This window comes from Lemur catta, chromosome 5, assembly GCF_020740605.2.
Source record: "Lemur catta isolate mLemCat1 chromosome 5, mLemCat1.pri, whole genome shotgun sequence".
NCBI classification, from domain to species: Eukaryota; Metazoa; Chordata; class Mammalia; order Primates; family Lemuridae; genus Lemur; species Lemur catta.
In genome coordinates, this window is record NC_059132.1 from 73,963,450 (window position 1) to 73,984,199 (window position 20,750).

Below are 20,750 nucleotides of genomic sequence, written 5' to 3' on the forward strand. Positions count from 1 at the left end.
TTGAAGTCCTAGAGTAAACCAACTACAGAAAGAAGTGAATCCCCTCACAGGGAGCTTTAACATTCTTTAAAAAATTTAAAACTATTTGTTTAAAGAAAGTTCTGCCTTTCAAAAATGATAAAACCGTTTTAGATCAATTACTTGCATATTTAAAAAGTAAACAGAGCTAGGAGTGGTGGCTCACGCCTGTAATCCTAGCACTTTTGGGAGGCGGAGGCAGGAGGATCACTTGAAGCCAGGAGTTTGAGCCTTCAGTGAACTATGATGACAACACTGCACTCTAGCCCAGGGGCAACAGATGGAGACTTTGTCACCCACTACCCAAGAAAAAAAAAAGTGAATAGAGATGATAATGATTCAAGATATCATAAAACATTCATAAACAAAAATATATCATTCAGGAATAACAATGTTATTGCTCATAAAATGTGAAAATTTAATTTTTTAAACTGAAATCATTTATTATTTGTATTTTTCTTCCTCTTGGTAAAAGTCATTAAAGATATGTCATTTGATTATGTCAGTGATTATTAATTGCTTTAGCTCTATAAAATAAATTTGTCTAAAATGAAATGCTGTTTATGTGAAAAATACCAATAACTGAACTCAAAACTATTAAAACAGTGTATTTATATAGTATCTTATTAAACATATAAGTTAAAGGAAACATTTCTACCAAACAACAATTACTTACCTCTGAACTAAGTAACTGATTTGTTAATGACACTCTTTGAGTCCCTCAAACTTTATGCTGTAGTCTGTCTATAAAGGTCTTCATGTTAGTTATACTAATAAAACATTAATCAAGGGCCAAATTTATAGCAGCTACTCTATAAATGAGGTCAAGGCAGGTCAGTGTACATAATAAGAAAAACAAGGTTGGTCTCTGCAGTAAAAAGAAAAACCGTCATTACTATTCTTCTTGCCCCTGGGATTAAGTCTAGTAGCTGAACACTCCAAACTACTTCACAAACACATCCATTCCTTCGAAAACTCATTTAACCTCACGGTACTGAATATTTATACAAATAAAAGGGAAGCAAATCTACTGATTTAGAAAAATAACCCTCTGAATTGTTCCTTCAAAATATATTTTACCATCTAAAATAAAGTGAAAACAAAATTTCAAATACTAACTCCACTATTTCACTAATGAACCTTAGTTTTATTTCAAACACTTACTTAAAAGATAAAAGCTGAGTTCTTTCCATAAGCTAAGCACTGAAGTAAAGAAGACAATTTCTAACCATGGGAGGCTAAAAATCCAAACAGAGTAAGATAAGCATAGGTAACAAATTAAAGAAAGGATATCATGAAAACAACAATAACAAATGATATATAAAAAATAAGTTATGCAAATAATTGTCTCCCCAAATAAAAATGATAATAATCAGCAGTTCTGGATACAAACATTTGAGAATAATGTACGAGAGTTCATTTCTTCACAAAATGTAGAAAGATTTTTATAATGTAAATATTTTATTATATATATTTTCTTTTCTCTTGGTAAAAATCCTTAAAGAACTATCATTTGATTATTGTCAAGATTATCTCTATAAAATGAATTATGCTAAAGATGGAAAATTGTTTACATGAAAAATATCAATAATTCAAATAAAAACTATTAAAGAATATTTTTACAAAGAAAATAACTTATCAGTTAAACAAAGATATTTACTGAATTTGCCAGGCACTTCTCTAAGAAGCAAGGATATGACCACATACAAGAGAAAAAGGACTGTCCTTATAAAACAGATTTTACAGGAAGAGACAGACAATAAAGATAAATATCAGTGAGGAATAAGATTAGAAAAAATTTTTTAAAGAAATGAGATAAAAATAAACTGGATAACAGGTTTCAGGGAACACTTCTCTGAGGTGATATCTGAACTGGGACTTAAATGACAAGGAACCAGAAATGTAAAGATCTAGGGATACTTGTGTGCATGTATGGTAGTAACATTCATCAGGTGTCAGGCAGGTGGGAGGGGGGAGGAGGAGATGGGTATATTCACACCTAATGGGTGCGATGAGTACTATCTGGGGGATGGACACGCTTGAAGCTCTGACTCGGGAGGGGCAAAGGCAACATATGTAACCTAAACATTTGTACTCCTGTAATATGCTGAAATATAAATATATAAATGAATGAATGAATGAAAACCCCTCAGAGGAAAGACAGAGAAAACTAGAATCCAAAACTGCTATGATATCTAAATGATCTTGTTTAAAAAACAAACAGAAGAAACCACAAGATATTTGAAAAAGTAGGAAATGTGACTTGTACTGAACAAACAGAACAGTGGAAACTGGCTGAGTAGGACCAGATGTTGGATTTAGCAGACAAGTTTTATAAATATGTTCAAAAAACTGGAGGCAATCCTTTAAAAATAAAACGAAAGCATGATGACAATGATTATACAAATAGGGAATATAAACAATAAAACAGAATCTATTAAAAATAACCAAATGGAAATTGTTTTTAAAAGGACAACAGCCAAAAAGAAAAATTCCAAGTGAGTTCACCAGGAAATGTGAGATGACACAAGAAAGAAGCAGTGAACTTGAAAACAGAAACAGAGTTTATCCAATTGGAGAACAGAGAGAAAAAAGACTGAAGAAGACAGAACAATGCCTCAGAGACTTGCCTGACATCAGGTGTACCAACATCTCTATAATGGATTTCTAGAAGAAGCAGTATAATAAAAAAGCACAGGAAAAAAATGAAGAAATAATAATGCTCCAGAATTTTCCAATTTATATGAAAAGTCAAGCAAGATAAACACTGCCAAGAATTGTGATGGGTTCTTAATTTACTTTGTAAACTTTGAAGCTTAATCTACTGGTAAACTAACAAGTTAGCTTACCACAGTGTCATGGCTGCTGACAGAAGATATGAGAATCCTGGGGCTAGAGACAAATAATAATCCATGATTCTCAGAAATAGAAATAGGCTGAGTATCAGCATTGTGCCATCACCGTCAAGCCCCAGTTCTCACAGAGTAACACAGGTCTGGGAGACAACTATATATGCAGTAAAATGTGTTACAGGAGAGGATCTCTGAGCTTAGGGCACTTGAATCATTTCTGATGGCCAGTAGGCCTGTTCACCTTTATTTCAGGGAGACATTATCAATACTGTTCTAGACCGTAAGCAATCCTGCTCTTTGTTCCAAATGGAGACACTATTTCCATATTCCAAAGCTGTTTGCTATATAAACATCTTTGAATGATAATGCAGAACAAAAGCATTTAGTGTGTCTACTTATGAGACATGCAGAAATGTGAAAGGTCAATGGAGAATTATCTACCAAAAAATACAAAAGGACCCTTCCCTGGACATATCACAGTGAAACCACTGAAAAACAAAGATACAGAAAAATGTTGAAAGTAGCAAGAAAAAAAAAATCATTCCTCATATACAGGGGAACAACACTACAATTAAAAGCTAACTTCATATCAGAAAACATGGAGGCCACATGATTATATTCAAAGTGCTTTAAAAACACTGTCAACCAAGAACTTAAAATGCAACAAATGTATCTTTCCAAAATGAAAACAAACACTGTGGGTAAAAAAGATCTGGTACTTCCTCTTGATAGTTCCTCAAAAAGTTAAACACAGAGTTACCATATAACCCAAAAATTCTACTGAGTACATACCCAACAGAAATGGAAGTTTAAGTCCATAAAAAACACATACACAAATGCTCATAGAATCATTATTCACAATAGCCAGAGTAGAAAGAAACATTCATCAACTGATAAATGGATGAATAAAATGACATATCCATAAAATGAAAAATTATTCAGCAATAAAAGGAATACAGTTCTGGCACATGCTGCAACATAGATGAACCCTGAAAATAGTGAAGGGAAAGAAGCCAGTTATAAAAGACCACATATTATATGATTCCATGTATATAAAATGTCCAGAAAAGATTGTGTTCAGTTAAAATGCATCATGCAACCCTTAGAACAACCAGTAAGAAAATAATTCAAAAATACAACAATAAAAAAGAGGTGGAATTAAATAGTACACTTAAAAATATTTGTTTAGAATCCAGTGCTGCCCAGATAACAAAAATAAATATGTTATGAACTAGAGTGCTAAGTCTGCTGCATATACCTCAAAGTAGATCAGTCTTCAAATCCAAGTCTAAGTGGCTAAATTCATGATATAATGTCATTTACATTCAACATAATTGCACTTTTACCTAAAAAATTATGAATATTTTTAAAATTATGAAGGAATACACTAAAACATAACATGGATATTACTGGAAAGTGACTTTTATACTCTTTTTCACTTGTTTTACCAATTTTCTGTAATACCTATAAAAGCATGAATTACTTTTGTGATTAAAAATTTAAATTTTGGCTACATAAGAAGTAAACTTAAAAAAGAAAATTTAAAAAATTTTGTTTAGCACAGGAAAACATATGAGGAATATATATTACTAAAAAAACAAATATAATATCAAGATGGTCATTATAAATCCAACCATATCAATAATAAAACCAACTGGGAATGCACTAAACATGGACAGAGATTGGTAGACTGGATAATAAAGCAAGATACAACATTATGTTATCTACAAGAGACACACTTTAGATTTAAAGACACAAAAACATTGAAGGTAAAAGAATGAAAAAAAACATGTAGTATGCAAAGAATAATCATGAAAACTGAAGTAGGTGTATTAGTATCAAATAAAATAGACTTGAACTCAAGAAACATTACTAGAAATAAAAAGAGATGTTTTATAATGATGAAAGGGTCAAAAAATCAGAAAGATATAATAACTATACATATATATGCACATTACAACAAAGAACTAAAGTACATAAAATAAAAACTGACAGAACTAAAGGAAAAAATAGAAAATTCACACAGTTAAGAATTTCAGGCCAGGCATGGTGGCTCACGCCTGTAATCCTAGCACTCTGGGAGGCCGAGGCGGGAGGATTGCTTTAGCTCAGGAGTTCGAGACCAGCCTGGGCAAGAGCGAGACCCTGTCTCTACTAAAAATAGAAAAAATTAGCCAAACAACTAAAAATAGAAAAAATTAGCCGGGCCTGGTGGCACGTGCCTGTAGTCCCAGCTACTCAGGAGGCTGAGGCAGGAGGATTGCTTGAGCTGAGGGTGCTGTGAGCTAGGCTGACGCCACGGTACTCTAGCCCAGGCAAGAGAGGAAGACTCTGTCTCAAAAAAAATAAAATAAAAAAATAATAATAATAAAAAGAATTTCAATATTTCAATCTTAATAACTTGATAGAAAAACTAGAAAATGTATCAGAATTTTTTGAAGAACTGAAGACATGAATGACACCATCAACCAATTTGACCTAAGTGATATTTACAGAATACACTATGTAACAAAAGTGGAATACATATTCACTTCCAGTAATATAGCTATAAACACCTATATTAGAAAAGAAGGAAGGTTAAATTAATAATTTAAGCTTCCACACCTTGAGAAACTAGAAAAAGAGCAAACTAAATCCAAAGCAGCAGAAGGATCGAAATAATAAACACTGAAGCAGAAATCAATGAAATTTCAGAAAACATAGGAAAAGGAAAAAATCAATTAAAAATGATTGGTTCTTTCAAAAACAACAAAAACAACAAAATAATATAGCCAGACTTACTAAGAAGAGCAAAAACACAAATTACCAGAATCGAGAATAAAAGAGGGACCATCATTAACATCCCTCCAAAAATAAAAAGGACTATAAGAGATTATTATGTACTCTGTCACACAATAAACAACTTAGATTAAATGGGGAAATTTCTAAACATATAAATTTCCACATTTGACTCAGAAAGTAATAAAAAAATGTGAAAAGACTTATAACAAGTAAAATAACTAAATACGTAATTTAAATTTTGCCATAAAAAATCCCCAGACTCAGGTGGCTTCTCTGCTAAATTCTATAAAATATTTATAAGAAATTAATAACAATCATTCATAAAATCTATGAGCAAAAATTAAATTAAGATCCTTACCTCAAATAATGTAAAAATGTTAACTCAGAATGAATCATAGACCTAAATGTAAGAACTAAAACTGTAAAATTACCAAAAAAAAGAGTAGGCAAAATAATCAGAATCTTGTATTAGGCTTTGATTTCTTAGATTTGCCAACAAAAGCATAAAGCATGAAAGAAAAAAACAGGTAACCTGAACTTTATCAAAATTAAAAACCTTTGCTCGTCAATGAAAGTGAACGGACAAGTCATAGATCAGGAGAAAATATTTGCGAATCATGTATCTGATTCAGGACTTGTATCCAGAAATACATACTTTTACAACTCAGATATGATACACTGAAATTTAAAAATGGACAAAAGATGTGAATAGACATTTTTCCAAAGAAGATATATGAATAACCAATTAGCACATCAAAAACATTAAATATCATTAGTCATTAGGGAAGTGCAAATAAAACCCACTATGAGATAACCACTATGATGACTCTAATCAAAGGGACTGATGGTGCCAAGTGTGGACAATGATACGTACAAGCTGGAAGCTTCATACGTAGCTGGTAGGAACAGAAAATGGTATAGCCAATATGGAAAACAGCTTGGGAATTTCTTGAAGGGCTAAACATAGACTTACCATTCAACACAACAATTCTACTCCTACATTTCTACCTAAGAGAAATACAAATCTAAGTACATTCAAAGACTTGTATGCAAATACTCAGAGCAGCATTGTTTATAATATCCAAAACCAGAAAGGAATTCAAATATCCATAAACTGGTGCAGGGATAAACATGTGGTATATCCATACAATGTAATGCTATTTGCCAATAAAGAGGAATGAAATGCTCATACATGCCACAATATGGATGAAATCATCAAGAATTATTATAGAAACCATGTTGAAGAAAGTAACAGTGATCCAAGAGCAAAAATCACTGAGAAATAAAGAAAAATTTTATGGGGACATATCGAGACACCAATAAGGTAAGATGGTAAGTGATATCTAAAGACATGATGTTAAAGGCTGACCAAGATCCTGGTCTGTCATTTCCGCAAACTCTCTCCCTTCTATGATCTTGTCCTCCATCCTACCTCAGGCATTCGTTGCATGGCCATATACTAGACATTTTTAATAAATGAATGACCTTGGTTCTATTCATCCCACTCTCTAACTACTCCCTCCCATGCTTACAGCTCACTCATTCTAGGATTCCAACTCTAACAGTCCTTAGCTCTCCAATCCATTCAGCCTATCATTTTCTGTAAATAGTCACTTTCTTATTTGATACCCTTTCTCCTCTTTACCTAGCTTAATAATAATAACCTTGTGGTTAACGATCATAATCCTTTCTTGCATAAACGTTTGACTCTCTTGTCTTCACTCCCCTCACGTTCACTTGACAAATCTAAATCCTTTTAAACCCAACTCTCACTCTACTTCCATATTTACCTACCAGGCTCTGCAATTATACAAAATGTCTTCTCATATGTTAGCATACATGACCTATGCATGCTATACTTTAAGCCATTCCTTCCATTTGTATACAAATTTCCATACTCTCTAATTTACTGAAAAATGTCACTCCAGAAAACCTCCCTTCTCCTACATCAATTTCTCCACTTTCTAAATGTTCATCCCTATCACCTTCAACCTACACTATCTTGCTCTCATTTTTGAAAAACCTATTTTTCTTTATTTCCTCTAAAAAGCTATGACCTCTTTTTGCTCCACCTCCTATAAACAATAGTTTATACTCATGACCTCTCAATTTCTCTCTTCTCATTCTCCTATTCTCTTTTAAATCCACTGTAAACAGGTTTTTTTTCCCCATACCACTTCCCCCCAAAACAACTCCTAAGTCAGAAACAACTCCCATGTTATTAAAGCCAGTGGTTAAATTTCAGTCATCACCCTCTTACCTTAAAATGAATTCATCTAGTCTCCAAGCATTAAACATTATATACACTTATTACACCCAAGCTTATATCCCTACTCTGGAGATATATCTAGCCACTGCCTATTTAACATCTCCACTTGAATTGTCTATTGGAGAATCAAAATTAATATTTCCAAAATTGAACTCCTTATCTTACTCAATAACTGCTTCATCCACAGTCTTTTCCATCATGTCTGACAGAAACACCATTCTTTCAGCTCCACAGGCCAAACATCTTAGAGTAATGCTTGACTCCTAGATTTCTCTCTCAACCCACATCCAATCCATTAGTATATCCTATCAGGTCTATCTTCAAAATATATTCATAATCCTACCATTTCTTACCTCCTCTCCTGCTACTAGCCAAAATTATTCGTACCCCATAATACTTTGAAATTAAAAAAAGAACTAAAAATTTTACCTAAATTACAGAAAATCCATTATTAATGTTTTACATTAAGTAGAACAAATATATATTCAATCAACAGCTCTTGCCACCTCTTTTACTATATATAAACTTTAACAGCATCCATCAAATACCTCAGTGTTGAAATCAGCCAAGAGCTACTCATCTTTTGATAAATAGGCACTTTGAAATCTTTGCTGAAAGTAAGACTAAAGAATTAATCACTCATTGCTTAAGAAATATTTAATGATCACCTACTACTTGCCAGACTCTAGACTACACTTAGCACTATTTCTCATATTGACCATTGTAGTAGCCTTGCTACTGTTCTTGATTTTAATCAGGTCTTCTCTCCTTTAACCCATCCTAAACATTTCTGCCAACTGTCTTACGAAAACCCAAATATCATAATTACTATTTTGCTTCAAATCTTCCAAGGCTCCCCATTTTAAATAAATATCTAAATATACTATAGTAGGCCTTTTGGGATCGAGACACCCAATTTTATTCCAATAACACCCCCTTAACACACAGGCAGACAGACACACACACACACACACACACACACACACACTTGAGTATCCCCTATCGCAATGTCTTCAGGTATTCTGTTGCCTTATTTGAAATGATTTTCACACAAACATCCTTCAATTTATCCATAAATGCCACTTGTCTAATGTCTACATATGACTAACCCTACTCATCCTTGAAAACATGTCTCAAGAAGTTTTACCTAATTATTCCATAGTAAATTTAAGACTCTCTTTTTCTCTTACTACTCTGTACTACCTTAGTACCATTAATACCCTGTACTTACACACCTCTACACAATTCTAGGTTTCTTTGTTTCCAATATAGTCTGTGAGCACCTAGAATTTCTTCTGAGGGACAAAATTTTAGTAGTATTTGCAATCAAAGTTATCAATGCTTTTGTCTCCCTTTTCTATAACATTAATAAGAGAGAGAGCCTAGATTTCTAGTTACTAGTTCAAGTAGTTACCAGAGGACTGATAGTATCAGTCCTCTAATATTAGCCAAAACACTATAAATAAACAGTGCTGAAAGGATAACTTTGCTCAAAATACTATTTCCAAGGGCAGCCAATCACATCTTTCAATCTATACTGTGGGTATTCAGTTCCATTAATGCAAAACCAACGATCACAAAACAGAAAAAACTGGTCTACTCATCATTTCCTCAATTTACTTTTACCTTTTAATTCTTTCACTGTCTTAAATGTTTTCTCCCTTTTATCTCTTTTTTCATCCCTATACTTTCTTTCCTTCTCTTTCCTACCACTGAATGTTCTTTCTTACAATTCTTCTGTTTCTGCTCTGTAAGTGGAAAATATACCTACTTATTGCCTTGACCCCCTTTCTCATCACATCACAACACAAAACAAAACTTGTTCCCCTACCTCCATATAGCCAGCCCATGATATAGGATAATATAGACATCTAAATCTAATTTGGCTCTGTAAACATAAAACAACTTTATATTAATAAAGTCCAAATAAGTATGGCTTTTTCTTATATCTACAAATAGAATTATCAATTTACTTTTGCCAAATTCAACCATGCTTACTGAAAAATAAAAACCAGAACCTCATCAAGCATGTAATTATAAAATGATTCAATCTTGATACATCTGTAACAATCAACATGTGAGAGGTCCACTAAATTACTGATTGAAAAAAAACAATAAATATATGGTGATGGGTATACTAAAAGCCCTGACTTCACCATTATACAATTCATCCATGTAACAAAAAAAATACTTGTACCTGCTAAATATATTGAAATTAAAAAAATATAGTAAGTATAGAACCCAAAAATGTCAGTTTCCATGAGAAAAATACAATAAGATTTTTAAATTAAAATGAAAATGGATATAAAATAGATTACCTTCCTTCATTGACAAGTTCAATAAAAGCAAGGCCAGCATTCTTCTGAATAGAATTCTGCCACTCCTAAAAAACAGCAAAAAATAGCTGAAGAAATTTCACTCAGGTTATTTCTTCTAAAACAATACTAATGAAAAATATCACCCATTTCAATTTTATACCTTACCTCTTAAAGGAAAAGTTCTGTTAAACCACACAAATAGCTGATATCGAAAAGTACACTAAATAAGTTAGCAACAATTTGATTCAGTGTAAACTAAATGAGCCTATCCATTTTTATTCATATTTATACCCTTGTTTTATACCATCATATACTAATTTAACTGAAATAACTGGGAGTTGGGAAAGAAGGCAACAAAGAAAACCAAGGACAAACACAGATTTTGTATTTGTATTTCCTGGTTATGATTTTGGTTTTTGTTTGTTGTTTTTTTTCTTACTGTATCACTCAAAATGAAGAGAGAATTAAGTAGTTCAATAACCCTAACAAAAAGAACATATTTTACCATAAAAATTGATGACTAATGATTGAGAAAGAGACAAGAAAAACCAGTGAATTGGGCTACACCAGTTTTGAGCTGGAAACCTGTAATTCATTGCTCTTTGAATTAGCAATAAGTAGTATAAATTTACTAACTATATTCTTATTTCATTAAAAATATATCCATTAAACTTTATCCACTAAAAAGATATCCATTAAAAAGCTGAGGAAGAGAATCAAATTTGTAGAGCATGTACAAATGCATTTTTTAATCCTTATCTCAAAACATATAAAATAAGCATTAATACAATAAGGAAAGACCTACATAATTGAAATATACCTAGATTTGAGAATTGCACCATTGAATGGACTCATGTGTGTATGTGTGTGTGTTTGTACATGTCTATATAAACATACACACACAGCTTTTTTTAAGAACTAGAAATATATAATCATTATGTTCCTTAACATTTCAGGAGGCCCTTATATTCTAACTACATAATATCCCTCAACTGATTTATTTTTGTTCTTCCGTAAGACCATGGTGAGCTACTTACCACTGTTCACCATAAACTATATTTGTATTTTCTATATGTAATGACTTTAATAAGAGTTTAAAATTCCATGTAATTTCACCCTAATGACTATTCTGTTCCACTCCAAATTCTTGGTTTTTTTTTTCAGCCTCATCCTTTCCCTTCTACTTTCTCCTTTTTATCCCCACTTTTGCACCATCTTATTTTCTGTTTTGAAAATCCCAAGGTGGTTCTCAGGACTAAAATGATCACATGTTATGATTTTGTTGAAGGGTTCTGTTTTATGAATAGCATTAGTATGATCATGCTAACAAAATATACACGGTAGAATGAAAATTAAATAGTCAGAGATTGGGGGGTAGTCACTGGCTAGATCCAGCAGAGAAGAAAAAGTAATATATTGATGAGGAAAGAACAAGAAACAAAAAGTCATAAAATCCATGTTCCTATTCTGATTCTGACAATAACAGGATATATTCTTGGATAGATCATGCTATTCAATACATCTTCAAGTCTTAAATACTCCCTTAAAAAAGTTTATTTCAGGTATGATATTTTATTCTTCTATATTTTACTAACATTTAAAAATTAGTGACTCATAAGTCTATAACATATTCTCTCTCAAAATTCAAACTAAATTTATATTTTACTGAATTGTAAAATAAAGATACTAAATTTCTTTCAGTGAGGTAAATCAAATCAGGTATAAAACAGAAATATCAATCTAACTTAAAACTCATTTCTTTCCATCAAAATGAAATGAACAGGCAGTCCAAAGGGAAGCAAATTCTATGAAAGAGTATATTCCTGAGAGAAGAACATGTGTAACCAAAAGGTAGGAAGAGGGAGATGAAAAAATGCAGAAGCCTCAGATAAATTTTTTGATCCTGGTACACAGGGTCCCACACCTCACTTCCCAAGCACATTGCAGGTGATAGATAACAAGACTCAAAGAGTTTCCCTAAACCTAAAAATGCACAAGAACAGTAGAATAGAGACAAATTTAATGGCAGATGGACCTAAACAACCTCAAATTGTCTCATGCCCTAGGAAGACACACAGAATTGTACTAGAAGGATGTACAAGTAGCTTAGAATTTAAGAGGATGAAGAGAACACAACTATTACCTTTGTGGATAGACAGCAAGTGATGAAAAGGGAGTGTGATACCTCAATATATGCCGTAGCAATGGAACAGGAGCATATGCTCACTCTTCAGCTCTTATACCCAACATAGCACTCTTGGTAAGCCAACTGGAAATTTAACATAGCCCCAATAGCAAGATGAGACCATAAATTGAATGAGTTTTCATTTAGATCATTTAATTTAAGGAAAATCTCAAAATGGAAATTAATTTTTAAAAAGATAAAATGAAAAAAGTTACTTTTCTTTCTAGGAAAAAAGAAACCAGTAAGAGAGGGACTAGTGTTGTATATATAATTTTTTTTGGCATTTTGCTTTTAAAAGTATCTAAAGTATCTGCCGTCAAGGACAAGGGAAGGATGTCCCTTCTCACCACTGCTTTTCAACATCATTCTGGAAGTCTTGTCTAATGCAGTAAGATAAGAAAAGTAAATGAAAAGTATATAGATTGGGCAAGGCTTGGTGGCTCACACATGTAATTCCAGCACTTGGGGAGGTCGAGCAAGGAGGGTCAATCAATTGAGCCCAAGAGTTTGAGATCAGTCTGGGCAACATAGTGAGACCTCATCTCTACAATAAAAAAATTAGCCAAGTTTGGTGGTGTGTGCCTATAGTCCTAGCTATTCCAGAGGCTCAGGGGGGAGGACCCCTTCAGCCCAGGAGTTTGAAGTTGCAGTGAGTTATGATGACACCACAGCACTCTAGAGTGGGCAACAGAGCAAGGCCCTGTCTCAGGGGGGAAAAAAGTATGTAGATTGAAAAAGAAGAAATAAAACTATCTTTGTTTGCAGATGACATGATCATCAGTTAGAAAACCTGAAAGAATTGACAAAAACATCCTGGAATTAATAAGTGATAATAGCAAGGTTGCAGGACACAAGGTTAACATACAAAAGCCAACCATTTTCCTTTATATCAGCAATGAACAAATGAAATTTGAATTGAAAAGCACAATACCATCTACATTAGCATCACAAAAATAAAATAATTAGGTATTACTCTAACAAAATATATACAAGATCTATATGAGAAAAATTACAAAATTCTGATGGAAAAAATCAAAGTAGAACTAAATAAATAGACAAATATTCCATGTTCATGGTTAGAAAGACTCAAAGCTGTCAAGATGTCAGTTCTTCCCAACCGATCGACAGATTCAATGCAATTCCAATCTACATCCCCGCTAGTTGTTTGGTGGATATTGACACACTGATTTTAAAGTTTATATAGAGGAGGAGAAGACCCAGAATAGCCCATACAATAGTGAGGGAGAAGAATGAAGTGAGAAGCCCTGACACTACCTGACTTTAATACTTATTTTAAAGCTAAATAATCATGACAGAATGGTCTGGCAAAAATAGACACATCGATCAATGGAACAAAATAAAGAGCTGAGAAACAGACACATATAGTCAACTGATCTTTTACAAAGAGCAAAGGCAATACAATAGTGAAAATATACTCTTTTCAACAAATGGTACTCAAACAAATGAAAAAAAAAAGAATCTAGACAGAGCTTACATTTTCACAAAAATTATCTCAAAATGGATCACAGATCTAAATGTAAAAACACAAAACTATAAAACTTCTAGATGATAAACACAGGAGAAAACCTAGATGACCTTGGGTTTGGTGATGGCTTTTCAGATATAACATCAAAGGCGTATTCCATGAAAGGAAGAACTGATAACCTATTATTAATGAAGCTAAGAATTTAACTTCATTAACATTTAAATTTTCTACTCTGTAAAACATACTATCAAGAAAATGAAGAAACAAGCCACGGATAGATAAAATATTTTCAAAAGACATATCTGATAAAGAACTGTTTTGTTTTGTTTTGCTTTGTTTTATTTTGTTTGAGACAGAGTCTATCACCCTAGGTAGAGTACAGTGGCATCATCATAGCTCACTGCAACCTAAAACTCCTGGGCTCAAGTGATCCTCCTGCCTCAGCCTCTGAGTAGCTGGGACTACAAGTGCATGCCACCACACCCAGCTAATTTTTGAATTTTTTTGTACAGACGGAGTCTTGCTCTTGCTCAGGCTCACTTCTGACCTCACACGATTCTTCCACATAGTTGGCCACCTAGAGTGCTAGGATTATAGGAGTGAGCCACCATGATCCGCCTTTGTCACGCAAAATATACAAGCAACTCTTAAAATTCAACAATAAGAAAACAATCCCATAAACAATGTGCCAAAGAGCTTAACAGACACCTCAACAAAGAAGATATACAGATGGTAAGTAGGTACGTGAAAAATTCTCCACATGTCATTATGGAAAGGCAAATTAAAACTATAAGATACCAGCCTGGCATGTTGTCATGAACCTAAAACTCCTCTAAAAAAATGAAATGTATTAAAAAATTAATAATAAAAAATTTTTACAAGTACTATTTTTCTCAACTCTATCTTGTGAAACAAGAAGGAATTTTTATTACACAATTCAGACAGAACTCAAAACTCCACATGGATAAAAGAAATAACAGCTGAGAGACTCATATTTTAAGTAGACAGGTAAAAATCATTTTTATTTTATTTTCATTAAGTACAGAAACTTCTATTTACATTGTAAAATCATGAATTGTGCCATTTACATTTCACAAAGATTTTAAATAGCAGTATTGAGGTTAGATTGAAAACTAGATAAAGTTGGTGTAACTGTAAAAACTTAACCACATTAAAACATTTATAACCTAATTTGACATGTCCCCAAGTTTATGATCTATTATTTTTTCATTTAAATTAAAAACAAATTAGATATGACGGCACATATAGAAGTGGAGATGTCCAGTTTTTAACAGAGGCTCAGAAACTCAAATTTATCACTGCTAATACATCAGGCTTCTGGTTTTCTCAAGAATCATCTATAAACCCGTATTTGTTAACTTTCAAAAATAAAAAAAAAAGATTGGATAAAATGAGGAATAAAGTAAAAATACAAAGCTTACACTTTTAGCTATTGTTACAAAAATACCACATATCTCAAAGTTACCTTTGTGTTTCCATTTCTCGATAATCCAGTTCTAATTATAATAAAATGCCAAATATGAGGTATATAAATGCTTACTGGTAATAATTTATAATCCAGATAAAAAGAACCTGAAGCCCATCAGAATAAAAATTTTCAATTTATTTGAAACCCAGATAGTAGTAAAAGCTAACAAGTGTTCTCTATAATAAAACTTTCTCTACAGTAGTTTGTAGAAGTTGCCAAAACTGAAAAGAATATTCATTAATTGTACTATCCTAAAGCATTTTTCTCCACTTCAGAAACAATTATCAAGGAAGGCGTTAGTCTAACAATTTCATAAACCACAGCTCAATATAACTTTTAGTGAGTTTTAATAGTTGGAAGAAAAGCTTAATGGTCATCATCTTTCATGATCATTTCAATATGTCATCATAGTATTTACAATTACATAGTGATGCAAAATGCATAGTACATTTAAAGGTCTTGGTTATCCTTTTCCCAGAGGTACCGATGAAAAACACGTTAAAAGTCTCAAATCCAACCACTAATGCAACTAAGTAATTTCAAAAACACACTTCAGCACTTTGGAGAGGAAGGACTGAAAACAATCAGGTCAATAATCTCATACCTGTTCCTAAGCTGCATTTAATTGACTATCACTTCCTATGGCCGTAATTGTTGACTAGTCAATTTTTACTAAAATATATTCTTAGCTTACTAGTGCTTTGAAGTCATACAACAACAATAAAGATATTACATATTAGTAAAATTTACTAAATAGGGTTCCGTCAAATTTCAATATGTGCTTTTGGTGGTAAAAGTCTTTTTTGTTAGTTAAGAAAAAAACGACTTTCATTAACCATATTAAGTCTATTCTCTCTATTTTCACCAAATAAATATAGAGAAAAAGATACCAATTAACGTACTATACATTCATTTAAATTATTTAAATAAAATTCTAACTTCCTTAGACACGAACTTGACAGTTTTCTATAATTCAATAATCTCCTAGAATACATTTTAGTGCCTTGAATGCACTATATAAATTTACCTAAACCTTAAATGTAATTCCAAATATTAGCAAACTCTACAGCAAATAAAATTAGCTGCTTTGACAAGACTGACTACACATAATCCATTCCGCCATCATTTTATTTTGTCAAGACAGCAACACTAACATTAAATGCAGTAACATTTGATTCTGGTGGGATAGATTATCTCTAAACTAGCTTTTAGTCTTAAAAAAAAAAAAAAAAAAGTATATAATAAGTGACTTCAGGCTAAATGCAGGAAAAGCCAAAGAGAAAATAGTACATGAGATAAGTCAAGAAACTTTTTTACAACCTGAAAACACATGGGTTAGTAGTAATGGGCTTAATGGACCAAAGAAAACAAAACAATACAAGAAAGTAGGGGAATCAATATGAGGAAGTAAATTGATGCTTGCTGCAAAACCCCGCAAAGGCCAAGAATTGAAGGCACTGAGTACATATAAGAATGGCTGAGGGACAGAGCTGAAAGCAGTAGAAATGACTAAAAGTCGGATAAAAACAAAGTTAGTATTCCTGACCCCATTCTTTGTGGCCATCCCACCATAGTAAAGATTGAAAGTTTACTTTCCAGAAAAGTTCTCATAATTGAGAAAACTGGAAAAAGCCAACTGAAAAAAAAAAGATACATTAAAAGTATACATCCTGAACTATAACATATTGAGTGACATTAGAGCATATTTCTCTGAGAAAATTGAGAGGCCAAGATAAAATTTAAGGTTCTACAAATGACACAGGATCTCATTCATCATCAGTAGACAAGTTACACACACATAGATTTTCTGTGCCTTATGGTTAACAACGAGCAAATTGCCAAAGTTAACCAGACATACGAGGAAAGTCTATGAATGACAGACACCAAAGCAAAAGAGCAGGGGGAGAAAAAAGACTCATAGAAAACAGACAATATTGTTAAAGGGGTGAGATACAGAAGATTAAAGAACAGCATAATTAATATCATCAGAAAGATTTTAAAAATTCATCTAAAATATCAAGGCAGGGATTTTGTTTTATTAATATTGCTATCCCTATGCCCCTGTATTAGTCATAATTCTTCAGAAAAACTGAACCAATGGGTGGGAAGAGTGTGTATATGTGTGTATTAAAATAGAGATTTATTATAAAAAATTGACTCATGCAATTATGTTGGTTGACAAGTCCCAAGATCTACAGGGTGAATCAGCAAGACCAATGGTGTAGTCTGAAGGCCAGCAGCCTCAAGACTCAGGAAGAGCCAAAGTTTCAGTTTGAGTCCAAAAGCATGAAAAAGCCAAAGTAAAGTCCCAGTTTGAAGGCAGTCAGGCAGAAGGAATTCTCTCTACTTGGGGGAGGGTCAATTTTTTTGTTTTATTCGGGCATTCAACTAATTGTCTGATGTGGATCCCTAACCAGGAGGGCAATCTCTTTTATTCGGAGGGCAGTATCTTTTACCCAGTCTACCAATTTAAATATTACTTTCATCCAAAAAAAAAAAAAAACTGTCACAGAAACACCCAGAATAACATTTGACCAAATAGCTAAGCACCCCATGACCCAGTCAGTGTATTCACCATCAGAAGTCCAATCTTTGTCAACTTGGCACACATATACATCTCCTCAAACCATATTTCATGTCTTCAAATGAAGATAATAATCAGGTCAGAATTTCACCTAACATGACATAACTATCCTGCATACAACCAAAAACAAATTAAACCTGTAATGGTTACTTTTATGTCAACTTGAGTGGGCCAAGTAATACCCAGAGAACTGATAAAACATTATTTCTGTGTATGATTGTAAGGATATTCCAGAACAGATCAACATTTGAATCAGGAGATAAACAAGATCCACCTTCACTATGAGTGTGCATCACCCAACCCAATGAGGGCCCGAATAGAACAAAAAGGCTGCAGAAGCAAGAATTCATCTTTCTCTGCTTAAAAAAGACATTCATCTTCATATGCCCTCATATTAGTGCTCCTGGTTTTCAGGCCCTTACACTTAGACTGGGACTTACACCATTGGCTCACTGGTTCTCGGGCCTTCAGGGCTTGGACTGCAATTGTACCACTGGCTTTCCTGGGCCTCTAGGTTACAGACAGCAGATCACGGGACCTCTCAGCCTCCATAATTGCGTGAGCCAATCCCTCATAATAAACCTCTTTGTATAAATTAATATTTATATATATTCTATTGGATCTGTTTCTCTGGAGAATCCTGGCTAATATAAATCCATTGCCCACAAGGGGAGTTAAAGTCCTTATGTGATATTTATACTTCCTCAATATCTCCTAATTTACATACTATGGTATATAGTTAACAATACTTACATATTATGATATAAAGTCAATATATCTTAAGCTACATGATAAGGAGATAGGAGAAAAAAAGAAAAGATTTTATATATATAAGACACATATATATACACAGACACACATGAGTATATTTATAACCAAATAAAAAGGAAATATTCATGACAATTACAGTCCTTGTTTCTATAAATGGTCATGTGGGCATAGCTGGTATTTATAACTATCTTTTTCCACTGTCCATTCTGTATTCCCTTTGTCTTCAACAAGCATCTCAGCTGGTCATGGTTCTTTGCCTGGTAGAGTGACCCAAACCTTCAACCCTAAAGGGTCTAGGCCTTTTGGCAGTCCTACCCAGATTGGATTGTTGCAGTTTTCCATTCATCTTAATCACAGGGCATGGTAATACTATGATACACATGGAGGAATCTCCTGTATTCCAGATATACTCTTCCTTATTGCCACTGTGGCAGTAAGGAGAATTATAGTCCGAATTCCCCATGGTAGTCAGGATCAATCACTCCTGCCAGCACAGTAACTCTCTTCTGCCTGAGGATTCAGAGGCATGAGAAGCTCAAAGTGGCTGGGCAGCAGTATTAACTTCTAGTTCAATGGAATCATTGTTGTGTCTCCTGGTGGAAGTATCCCTCCCTTTGGAACTAAGACCCCTAGGCCAGCAGAGCAGAATCTCACAGGAACAGGAAGCAAAAATTCTGCTATTAGGTCACTAAAGGTAATAATGAGTGGTACCATTCCCTTTTCCACCTGTTTATTCCTGAACCCTTGAACCCTAGCTAGGAAAGAAACAGTACCCATATATTGGATGCTGTTTTAGAGCATACCTAGCCTTCTGGAAAGCCTTACCCCAACCACGCAAGGTATTGCCACCTAGATTCTGTTCTATCAAGCCACCTGCTTCAGGATGATGGGGAATATGGCAAGGCCAGTTAATCCATGAGCAATGTTTGCTGTGAAGTGAATTTCTTGATAAGAAGCAATGCTGTGTTGAATACCACAATGGTTAAGAAGGCATTCTATAAGTCCACAGATGGTAGATAGTTTTAGCAGAAGCACTACATGCAGAAAAGGCAAATCTGAATCCAGAGAAATTGTCTATTTCTATATGAACAGAACATTGCCCCTCCATGATGGAAAGAGTCCAAGATAATCAACCTGCCACCAGGTAGGTGGTTGACCACTCTGGGGAATGGTGCCGTATCAGTTTCAGGGTTGGTCTCTGCTGATGTAAGATTTGGCACCCAGCAATAGCCTCAGCCAGGTTGGCCTTGGTGAATGGAAGTCCATATAGCTGAGCCCTTGTCTGCCCATCCCTGCCACCATGTCTACTGTGTTCATGAGCCCACTAGGCACTAACAGGGATGGATGGGGAAAGAGGAAGAGTCATATCCACAGAATAGGTCTTCCTAGTCCCTTGACTATTAAAATCCTCCTCTGCTGAAGTCAACCTTCAGTTAGCACTGACACAGGACACAGATATACAGTATTCATCTTTTTGCCCATTCAGAGAGATCTAACCACATATCTCTTCCCCATATTTGTCACAAATTTTCCAATTATGTTCTTTCCAAATCTCTGACCATTCAGACAAACCACTGGCCATAGCCCATGAATCAGTAAATAATCACACACCTGGCCATTTTTCCTTCCAAGCAAAGTGAACAATTAAGTGCACTGCTCAAAGTTCTACCCATTGAGATTTCCCTTCACTACTGTCCTTGGGGGATGTCCCAGAAAGAGGCAAATAGTGCTGCAGCTGTCCACCTTCAGGTGATGTCTGCATACTGTGCAGAACTACCTGTAAACCAGGCCCAAGTCTTCTCTTCCTCTGTCAATTCATCATAGGAACTCATCATTAGGACATAGGTGTAGGCTGGAAGAGGGAAAGCAGCATAGCAGGAGTAAGGACCATGGGAATTCAGGCCATTTCTTCATGTAACTCACTTGTGTTTTCAGGGCCTGTTCAGACCCAACCACATATATACCATTTTGATCTGATGATAGAGTGCCTCTGCACA

At 33.9% G+C, this 20,750-nt stretch overlaps 1 protein-coding gene across 1 annotated transcript in view; it reads right to left on the reverse strand.

Moving 5' to 3' along the window:
• Positions 1 to 20,750, reverse strand: part of LRBA (LPS responsive beige-like anchor protein) — a 613,453-nt gene that overhangs the window by 396,582 nt on the left and 196,121 nt on the right. The window contains exon 35 of the mRNA XM_045552108.1: positions 10,239 to 10,303. Coding sequence (XP_045408064.1) covers positions 10,239 to 10,303 — 65 coding nt within the window. The remainder of the gene's footprint in view (positions 1 to 10,238; positions 10,304 to 20,750) is intronic.